Below are 11,457 nucleotides of genomic sequence, written 5' to 3' on the forward strand. Positions count from 1 at the left end.
AACCTGGTGGACACTCAATTATAATAAGACATTATCAATGTACACTATGTGGTACTGGTTAGGTCCACATCAATAAACATACACTCGTAAGTAATACTGATGTTTGTGAATTTAGCTAGAAGTCTTCAAAAAAACAATTTTGATTTTAATCCATTTGATTATTGTCTACAGAAAAGCAAATACAGGGTAGGGTGTCCCCGAAAATAGTGCGTTCCTTAAAGGTATAGGTATAAGGCACAATTTAGAGCAAAAAAGTCTTATAACATTTTTTTCTAAATTCCGCCGTTTGATTAAAAAACCAAAATACATTTTGATATGCAAAATTGAAGTCTGACAACAACGTGCAATTAAAAATAGTAGGTTTGTAGATCAGTTGTATCCGGTAGGTAAAATAATGAAAATGTCAACCAAACCCATATCCACATCTGGCATCTAGTCACATTATTAAAGCAAGAAATAACTATTTTGCAGATAGGTGCATTGTCAACAACCCCAAAAATCACATCTAATAGTAAATAAACAGGGGTTTGATTAGGTTAAATTTCCAATGTTACAACAAGTTCTTCTACACCACGTTGCCATGTCATTCGAATTTATGAAAATAAAAATTCACTTATATGGCGAACAATGTAATTTTTTTTTTTGGAAACGGTTAACTTTAGAAAAAATTTTTATAGGACTTTTTTGTTCTACATTGTGTATTTTATCCATACCTTAAAGGAACGCACTATTTTCGGGGACACCCTTAATAGTCAGCAACATTGCACTCCTTGTTATACTATGATTACTGTGAATTAGCTATCATGAATTATTGACTGTTAAGTATATTATTGTCTATACCCTATTCCACGAACATACGCCTGTTTTGGATTACTTCGACAACGAATATTTTACTGTGCAAAATAAGAAGAACAAAAATAAATTGCAAATTACATTGTTGTTTATTGGAATAATTATTAGCGCCATTTACTTTCGTACTTCTTATGTTGCACAGTAAAATATTCGTTGTCGAAGTAATCCAAAACAGGCGTATGTTCGTGGAATGGCCCATATTTATATTGAGAATGATATTTAAGAGTGATAGAGAAGAAGCACATTTGTTTTTATAAAATATCTAATAATTAAGGTTTGTACAGTGGAACCCTGATAAGTCGGCCTCTGATAACCTGGAAGTCGAGATAACCCGGACTGATTTTCATCAGAAAAAACAAACTTTTTTTCAATTTGATTGAGTTTTTACCAATAAAGAACAATACTGTATACAACTGTAAGTAATTTAGATGTATTGTGCATATGTATTCCATGTTTTTGGAATTATAATGGAGTTAATCTGTAAATATAGCGTATTTTATTAATTTTTACCATATTCTCCGGCTAACCCGGATCTGGATAACCATTAATCCGACTTATTGAGGTTCGACTGTATACTGTTTTAACTTACATGAAAAATTTTTATTACAATAAATGTTTAAAGTCACCTCTATCTGCACTCATACATGCATTTATTCAACCAATTCAATTATTCTTAATATCATAACTATGTAAATTGTGTTGAATTATTTCAGCAGCATCAAAAATTCGTTGTCCCAATTAAACTTCTATTTCAATTTCATCCTGGTCGTAATATACTAATGATGTTAGATGTCCCCAAAAATAAAAATCCATTAACATTGCATTCCAGCGTTCTGGGTGGCCACAGAATGTGTCCATTTCTACCAATCCAAACACGAGGATAAGTGATGCTGAGGAAATTTTTAATGTTTGGTAAAATGTGATGGGGTCCCATCATAAAGACACCAAATTTCACAGCATATTTGTAAAGGTACACCTTCAAGAAGTATTGGTAGAACATGTTGCAAAAAATTTGAGTAGATTTCTCCATTGAGTCTTCTAGGAAGTTTGTATGGTCCAATCAGATAGTTACCAATAATCCCAACCAATAAATTCATATTAATTTTTTTTTGAAAATTTGTCCTATGTATGGCATACATGTTTTTTCCATTCCACATATAGCAATTGTGAACGTAAAACACACCATTTCTCATAAAAAAAGCTTCATCTGCACAGCACAAAACACTTTGCACCAAAATTTTTGTTCTCTGGCGATTTTGTTTTGAAACCATCTACAAAATCTTAATCTTCGAGGTTAATCACCTTGGTGTAAATCTTGTACTTGTTGTTAATGGTAATTGTGGCTTATTTCCCATTAAAAATAGTTAATTAAGAAAGTAATAGTTGTTCTGTATGTCTTATGAACAATGTTTCTATAAATGACAACCATTCTAGCCACAGATTGGGTACTTATTCTTGGATTATTACTGACTATATCCAAAATCACATCTTCTACATTTATTCTATGGTTACTTCGTATTCTACTACTAGTTTTTTAGGTACCACACAACCTGTCTCTAATAACCTTTGGGACACATCCACAAAACTTCAGGCATTATGATATCATTGTTCAGGATAGCATTCAACATAAATATCATAACAGTCCTATTAATGTCACAGTTAGCTTTATCATACATAATTAAATATCGTGATAGTCACAAAACGAAAACATGACAATAGGATGTATACTCTTGTTACAGGTAATTATGACTGTTTACTTCCTATTCAATTTTTACTGTTTAAAAGATTCCTATTAATTTTTTATGTAGTGGAAACCATTAAATTCGATGAACAATTCTAGTAACCAGCTTCTTTCCTCAAAATATTTAGCATCCGTGGTATAACTGAATTTAGAGTACATGTATTTAAAACGGCTCTCCTTAACTCAAATTCACTATCGATATCACTTTTAGTAGCCTAGTTTTTTTTCTAGTCTTCTTCAGAGATTTCAAATGATGAACTTTCAATAGCATTTCTTATACTTGTTGTTGTTTATGTTTTGCATTAAATGATTTATACCTTTTTCTGATACACCTCTAACAGTAACAATACATTCGGCTAATGGAATTTGGAGCTTTTGCACTGATTTAAACATAAGCTTGAACAAAATTACCTACTTCTTGATTTTGCCAATTAAATTTATACATAATATTGAAACTCCATCTCTAACCGCGTTTAATTTGGCTCTGTTAACTGAAATATTTAATAATTGATAAAACAAGAAGCACTGAGCACACACTTTCTATTTAGACACACTTGGGGTACCTGTCCAGCACACAACTAAGGGGCGTCTATCTACACTCACTTTCAATTGAAAAGATAAATAATATTAAAATGCCACAAGAAAATAGCTTCCAAACAGTAGTTGTTTAATATTTCTTCTGGGTTTTGATTAAACATGTTTCCAGTGTACACTGCCTGATTTTACCATAGTAAAATTTATCTTAAATCACTTAATACTTGCCTTAAATTCTGTACGTAAAGAATCAAATGTGCAATTCATATTGATGTATATTTTATATAAAGTTTATGTTTTCATTCCTTACAGTGTAATACTGGTTATAAAACAAATCAAATTCTTGTTTCTGGAGTACGCCAAACCAAACCTTTATAAAAACAATAATTGTGGTTATGTTCTGGATTATGTGTGCCTACTCTTCTTCTTTTATTGTTTTATACATTTATGTTCTGTTGAAGGAGTATTGAATTGACGTCCATGGCCGTCTTTATTTGAACAGCGCGTTGTAGTAGATGTGGCAACCCCGACGAACTGTCAAATAGAGGGCCTTAAACTAATCGATTAATCGAGTGTAATTGGTGTTGCCTAAACTAAACGTGCGAAATGCTCCATAGAAACGTCAAATTTGTTTATAAATAAATGCTAACGTCTAATTTAAAGTTGGGGTGAGAGTTTCTATATTAATCGCTGTTAATTCAATAATTTACCCTCAAGGTCTTTGAAGAAGTGCTATCTCTAACGCCAAAGGTGTGGATTAGTCAATATCGACATGGAAACAAAAAATAAAAATTTCTGGTGGTTAAAATCAGCCCCTAGCAGTCTTCCAGATAAAGATGAAAATACTACTATAATTCCTAAATTAGAGCTGCCTCCTTCAACGAATAATCTGTTCGATGATAAAAATAGTAATGTAGACTCTGATGTAGATGTTGGAAGTATTATAGAAGAGATAAATAGGGTAGCTGCTCAAAGTCCCTTGGGGCCTTATGAAAAATCAATTGGCGAACGAAGTGTGGACGATTTAATTAAAGAAGCTGAAAAAATATACATGGAAAGTTCCAAAAGCTTTGAGCAGTTAAGCCAAAGAAGCAAAACATCACAAAACCTATCTGATTTACTATCCAACCTTTCAAAAGATTCAACACCTACACCAAAAAGTGTTAGTCCATTACCAATGGATCCTGATCCTCAAGAAATCGAGATGGATAATGCTAGTGAAAGTGATGATGATTATACTGAAGACTTTTCTGAAGAGAGTAAAATAGAATCTGCCAATTTGTCTCCCACCACCAACAAATTAAAGGATTTAGATTTTTCATTCAATAAGGAAAATATTGATGAAAACAAGGATAAGGTTAGAAATGATTTATTATATGTACTAAGGTGCCTCACACATTAAATTCAAGAATGTTTAATTAGTATTCACTCATTCATTAAGCATTACAATCCCTAGGGACTATAGCTAATACAATGGCATTCAAAATCCTATTCTTGGGTAAGGTGGATTACTCCTCTGTCATTTATAGCTTGCTGTGTGCCTTTGCTACTTTTGTTGCTTGCCTTTGCTGCTGACTCTTCCATTTTTTCCTGTCCTTCCACTGAACTTTCCAGTCTTTAATTTTCATTGCTCTTCTAGGCCTTCCTCTACACTTAAGCCATAGTGCTGTCCAGATAGTTATCATTCTCAATATATGAGTGTGGGCGTCTCTATATGTCATATCTTAAGAGAAGAGATTTTATGTATCTGACTAGGTTTTCTCCCCTTTAACAAGTTCTTTGCGGATGGCACATACTGTCTTTACCAATAAACAGACCAGGAAAAATGAAAGAATACCCATGAACGATCATATCAAGCACATATTTTGGATTTGCTGCCTTTTTCTATAAATAACAAACCAGAGAGATAGATTATTAAGTGTTGTCTACTAAGCAAAAACGTTATCCAAGACATACGCAGTTACATATTTATAATTGACAGAGTGAGACGGCGATACAATTGTTCAACGTAGTTATATTAATTTAGTAGAAAATTTAAACTCACACTTGACTACTTCTGTACTTCTAATGTCATTCTTAGAAAAACATTCAACATCAGTAGAGATAATGATTGTATAAACTACTATTCGAGTAATCGTGCTGGTCAACTATAATCTGACAGATTCAATTTCTGTCACTTTGACAGTGAAACTGGGTTAGGTTCGGTAGAGTTTATAAATTTTAATAATCAGTCGTATTTACTTGAATAAACTCAGTTCTTTTAAAAGCTATTTCGATATTAGGTATATTGCAGTTTTGGTTTGGTAAGTATTTATTTAATTAAAATAAGTCAATAAAATTTGTAAGTAATCATCTGTCAATATGGTTAACTTCTGTCTATGAGTTTGCCAAACGTGTACATATTACTCTGACTTTTCAATCATTGTGTATAAAATTACAGATTAGTATATTTTTACGAATGTACATTTATTTGCAGATAATGTCTGGAAAATGATCTGGATACCAAAATGATCTGAATTCATTAAGTTTACTTTTATTTAAGTCACTTAATGCAGTTGACATAAACGACATTTTTTAAATTCCTGTTACTATTTACTTCCGGCAACTTTAACATGGAGAAATTCATAATACTACATTTTTTTCTTACTCATTATTTTTGTATTATTAATCTATATCAAATAATTAATTACGGCAGTAAAAGTAACATTTATTACCAATAAATAAGGTATTATAAGAAAAAGAATAACATCACAAAAAATTTTTGACACATTTACGTAGCGAAAAATTGTATGGTGGAGTAGTAGTCACATCCATTTTTTTTACAGTATTAACTTAGTTTAGATTGACCAGAATGACAATGAAGGACTCAACAGCAAAGGTTAAAACAGTGGATGGTGAAACAAAGAATATCAACATAGAACATGGGGTAAGACAATGTGACAGCCTATCGACAACTCTCTTTAATATAGCCTTGGCGGGAGTAATTAGAAATACAGGGCTAACAAAAAAGACAATAATCCAAAGCTCTACACAAATAATAGGGTATGCAGATGACCTAGGATTGATAGCCCGCGACAAGAGAAGTCTAGAAGGAGCATTGCTAGCATTGACAAGAGAGGCAAAAATCAGGGGGTTAATAATTAACCAGAAAAAAACAAAATACTTAATAAGTACGAGAAATCAAGACCAAATAAATAGAATAAAAGAAATAAGAATAAGTGATAATGTATTCCAAAGGGTTGACTGCTTTCAATACTTAGGAGTGATAGTAGGTGGTCAAAACAGAAGAAGCATTGAGATAAATGAACGAATTAAAGCAGGGAATAGGGCATTCTGGAAATACCACAAGCTACTTAAAGATAAAAACCTGAGCAAAAAACAAAGACAAAGATATATAGAGCGGCAATTAGACCAGTCATCACCTATGGAGCAGAAGCAATGTGCCTTACAAAAAAAGATGAAGAAAAACTGAGAATAATAGAAAGAAAAATTATGAGGAAAATACATGGTCCAATTAAGGGGTCATATATGTTTCTCGAGCTTAAAAAGTAGTCTAAATGTAATGATAAATTGTACGAAAACTATTGGGCTAATTGATTTAATTTTTTTTTAATTTTTAAGGTGGACATAAAACATATGTTAAAAGTTAAAAAATAATTAAAAACATGGCGGCTGCGTCCAGTGGCGTAGAACGTGTTTTTTTTCAGGTCAAACGGTGGGCATGATAACTGCTTAACTGTTCGTCCGATTAACTTCATTTTTGGCATACATATTCTAAATTAGATTCACTATCGTGTGACGAGAGCTTTTTTGATTAAATTTAACCATTTTCGAATAGCAATAAAAAAATAGACTATTTTTTTGGTGAGAATTATGACTTTTTTTAAATTTCGACCATTTGCGTAATCTTTTTTTTTTCTTAAATTCCTCTTGTCACACGAGAACTATTACTTTAAAAGATGATAACAAATAAACAATTTTTGTGAAAAAAAAAACACGTTCTACGCCACTGGACGCAGCCGCCATGTTTTTTATTATTTTTTTACTTTTAACACATGTTTTATGCTCCTTAAGAGTCCACCTTTAAAATTAAAAAAAAAATGAAATCAATTAGCCCAATAGTTTTCGTACAATTTATCATTACATTTAGACTACTTTTTAAGCTCGAGAAACGTATATGACCCCTTAAAACAGATCAAGGAGAAATACGAATTCTGATGAATCACGAAATAAGAAATCTAATGGAAGCGAAGGAGAAGACATAGTGAGATTCATTAAAGCACAAAGACTAAAATGGTTTGGCCACATCCAAAGAAGAGGAGTGGATGAACTAATTAGGCAGATAACAAATTGGACGCCAGTAATAAACAGACCTAGAGGAAGACCGAAAATAAGATGGGAAGATCAACTGCGAGAGGATATATCCAATATGGAAATTACAGGCTGAAGAGAAAAAATACAGAATAGGAAAGAATGGAAACAGATCACAGAGAAAGCAACAAAACGCGAAAATCTATAAAGGATAATGAAGAGGGCTTATGCGGACCAATCCACCACATGAAATGGATTAAAAGAGCTCATGAACCTGAGCGACCTATACTCTACTAGAGTGACCGGTCTATATATATAACTTAGTTTAGACGTTGTTTTGACAAGAAATTTTTGATTTGATTCGTATGCATATCATTGATGACGCATGGGTATTCTTTCATTTTTCCTACTGTATTTTTAATATGTGTTAATTTTTTCCGTTCAGAGTATAAGTCTTAGGATCAGACATCCACACGCAATGTGTTAAGAGTGTAGGTGCAAAATTTTGGGCTAATGCTTTTTAAATGCATTAATTTTTTTTTCGAAATCTTGAGAAAACTACTAAGTAGTTTTGAAAAATTTAAACACAAAATGAAAGATTCCATTATTACTGAGGGCCGAAAGTCCCTTAAAACTTCTATAATGTTTAATTTAATAAGTTACAGGGGTAAAAAAGAAGAGAAAATTGAGTGTGATTTTTAATTTCAAATATCTTATTCGAAAGAAACTTTTTGTTTATTCTAAGTAACTTTCGGCCCTTGCTGATAATGTAATCTTTCATTCTGTGCTTAAACTTTTCAAAAATATTAATTAGTTTTCTCAGGATTCAAAAAATGAATCCATTTAAAAAGCATTGGCCCGAAATTTTTCGCCTATGCTTTTAATTCTTCTTCAATTTTGGCATTTGTTTTCATTCTCCTTTCTCCCTCTCTTGTTATTAATTAATACACACACCGGCAAAATTAAAGGAACACCTTAAAAATGGGACATGTTTGATTGCCTAAACCAGTTGTCCGATTTGAGTGATTTTTTCAGTATTTTATAGCCTTATTATTTAAGAATATCGGTGTAACAATAGTCTTGCTAGACAGGTAAATGTCATTTTATACCAGGTAAATCAATCATACTGTGTTTTTTCCTTAAAGTTTGGAACACCCTGTGGAATATTCTAGCATATATAAAATATTGAAATTAAAACTCAATTGTAGCCTTAGGCTTTCTTAACATTCTCGTTTTTGATTCATTTGCTTACGTTGGATAATAAAAAGTTAGGTACTTTAACAACTAGCCATGTTCTTCATCAATACAGGGTGATTCTAAATAAGTGCGACAAATTGTAAGGGATAATTCTGCATACAAAATTAATGCCCGTTTATTTTATAAACATATGTCCGCAAATGCTTCGTTTACTAGATACAGGATGTTGAGTTTTTTCTTACAAACTGACGATTTATTTATTGCTCTAAAACCGGTTGAGATATGCAAATGAAATTTGGTAGGTTTTAAGAGGTATTTAATGCGCATTTTTTGACATACAATTAAGAATTTTATATTCACTATTGGCGTGCATACAGGTGTAAACATTTTAGATACCTATATCCCGTATGCACGCCAATGGTGAATATAAAATTTTTAGTTAACCTCTTGTTCTAGTCTAGTTATCTCTTAAAATCTACCAAATTTCATTTTCATATCTCAACCGGTTTCAGAGCAATACATAAATCGTCAGTTTGTAAGAAACGATTCAACATTCCATATCTCGGAAACGAAGCATTTGCGGACATATGTTAATAGATCAAACGGCCATTATTTTTTCATGCAGAATTATCCCTTAAAGTTTGTCGCACTTATTTAGAAACACCCTGTATTGATGAAGAACATATCTAGTTGTTAACGTACCTAACTTTTTTATTATCGAACATAAGCAAATTAATCAAAAAAGAAAATGTTAAGAAAGACTAAGGCTACAAATGAGTTTTAATTTCAATATTTTACATGTTAGAATATTCCACAGGGTGTTCCAAACTTTAAGGAAAAAACACAGTATGATTGTCACACCTGGTATAAAATGACGTTTACATGTCTAGCTACAATATTATTACTAATAATATCTTAAATAATAAGACTATATATAACATACTAAAAAAATCACCCAAATTGGACAACTGGTTTAGGAAATCCGAGTCATCAAACATGTCCCATTTCTAAGGTGTTCCTTTAATTTTGCCGGTGTGTATATCCATTGTGTGTAAATTTTTTTGATGACAAATGTTATCACTATTTTTATTTTAGTTTTTAATCTCTTGATTAATTTTATCGTTTATGACTCATGTATTTTTTAACATTCTTTTGTAGTTTCTGTTTCTGGTTTACTATTTCTTTCATATTTTCTATAAACATGTGTTTATTGTTTTGTGTTTTACTGCCTTAATGCTTTTGATAATTTCAATTGCATTTTTTGAACTCATTTCATACTCTACTCTTGACTACTGTATTAGAATATGCTTTATTTTCTAAAAAATATGCTTACATTGTTTGAGATTTCTGAGGTCAGAACCCCATAGGTGTGCCAGAACATTTTATTTTATTTGTTTGTTTTCTGGGCTTGGTTCTGGCCTTGGTTCTGAACCTTTAACCACATAATTACATATTAGGTATAGTTATCTCAAGCTCAGGGGAGTAATGTGAAGTAAATGTTTTGTATTTACTCAACACACATACTACGCATTAGAATAGTAAAAAAATGTGAGATATCTTCCAAATGCCAACTGGACATTTGGAAAATATTTACTATTCTAATGTTTTGTCAACTCTGTGGGATTCTAACGTCAGAAATCTTGAAGTAAGTGTATTTTTATAGTAAAAAAACCATGTCTTACTTTCTTAAGTATTTGGGAACATATTTTATACTCTTTTTCTTTTAGACTCCTGTGGCTGAACAACCTTCTATCTTCGAATACAACAGTAAAAAGATAACCAGTATGATCAAATCTCAATCCCTTAGTACCTTTAAGGATCAATCTTCACCTCAAATAGGTATGGTAAAAAGTCAGTCAGATCTGGTCACATTTAATAACCATATAGTTGGCATACCTATAATGGAAGTTGAAAGAGAGCAGTATCAGGAGATAAATGAGAAATTACAGAAGTTTGAGGATGAGGAAATGAAGAAGCAAGGTGTGATTCAAGATTTAGAATTGCACAATAAATTGTTAAAGCAAGAGATGGAAGAATTCAAGGTAAGATCAATTTAGATTTTGCATTCACAACTGAATTTATAGATATAAGTTTAAGGAAACTTTCTATATGGATTCATATTCTATCTTTTATGCTTGCCATGTTTGTTTTAAAACTTTTTTAGCTTTTTCATCATTATGTTATTTGTCTTCCAGTAATACATATTTGTTGTTCCTTCATCAGATAGACCTGTCTATCTTATCTGTGGAACTTATTTTATTTAGCCAACCTCAAATAAAGTATTGCAGAAACATACTAAACGAAAATGGGAATAGAAAAATTCATGGTACATTACCCGTGTTGAGCTGCCCCCCCCCACTTGCAAAAATTAAAAAACAAATAGCACTGATTTATGAGCTTTCATATTCCGCGAATTTAAAATTTTGAGCTTATTACACTGGGCAGGAATTTAATATGTGCCCCTCCTTAAAAGTTATTTTTAATAAAATAATTTTCACCCCCGCGAAGGGGTGGTATCCACCCTCAGGGTAAAAGCGCAAGGTGGCACCTTTATTTATTTTCCTTTATTATTATACCTTTATTTCTTGAGGTATCCTCTAACCACACCAATTTTCGTGAAAATCGATGAATTTTCACCGAAATTAATAGTTGATTTTTAACTTCAGTGACTGCACTGTACAAAAGAAATTGCAATTTATTAATTTGAAATGCGCGTATTTTGGAAGCTCATAAATTATTAAACGATATGTTGTCGCCAAATAATTAATTTAATTCATTTTAAGTACATACAACTCTCTCTTAAACCGGGAAGATGGGGTGGT

The 11,457-nt window shown here is 31.7% G+C and overlaps 2 protein-coding genes across 3 annotated transcripts in view; one reads left to right on the top strand and one right to left on the bottom strand.

Annotated features, from left to right (window-relative positions):
- The window catches only part of LOC114336534 (THO complex subunit 1), a 58,168-nt gene extending 54,632 nt beyond the window's left edge, over positions 1-3,536 (bottom strand). The window contains exon 1 of one of the 2 annotated variants that reach the window (XM_028286907.2): positions 3,356-3,536. In XM_028286907.2, coding sequence (XP_028142708.2) covers positions 3,356-3,394 — 39 coding nt within the window. In that variant the 5' untranslated portion in view covers positions 3,395-3,536. Of the gene's footprint in view, positions 1-1,478; positions 3,307-3,355 lie in introns of those variants that run through there. The other variant, XM_050645422.1, reaches the window with a different exon arrangement.
- Positions 3,537-3,741: 205 nt separating this feature from the next.
- Positions 3,742-11,457, top strand: part of LOC114336532 (centrosomal protein of 162 kDa) — a 132,672-nt gene continuing 124,956 nt past the window's right edge. Inside the window, exons 1-2 of the mRNA XM_050645421.1 lie at positions 3,742-4,484; positions 10,363-10,677. Of these exons, the coding sequence (XP_050501378.1) occupies positions 3,900-4,484; positions 10,363-10,677 (900 nt within the window). The 5' untranslated portion in view covers positions 3,742-3,899. The remainder of the gene's footprint in view (positions 4,485-10,362; positions 10,678-11,457) is intronic.

Source organism: Diabrotica virgifera, chromosome 3, assembly GCF_917563875.1.
Source record: "Diabrotica virgifera virgifera chromosome 3, PGI_DIABVI_V3a".
NCBI classification, from domain to species: Eukaryota; Metazoa; Arthropoda; class Insecta; order Coleoptera; family Chrysomelidae; genus Diabrotica; species Diabrotica virgifera.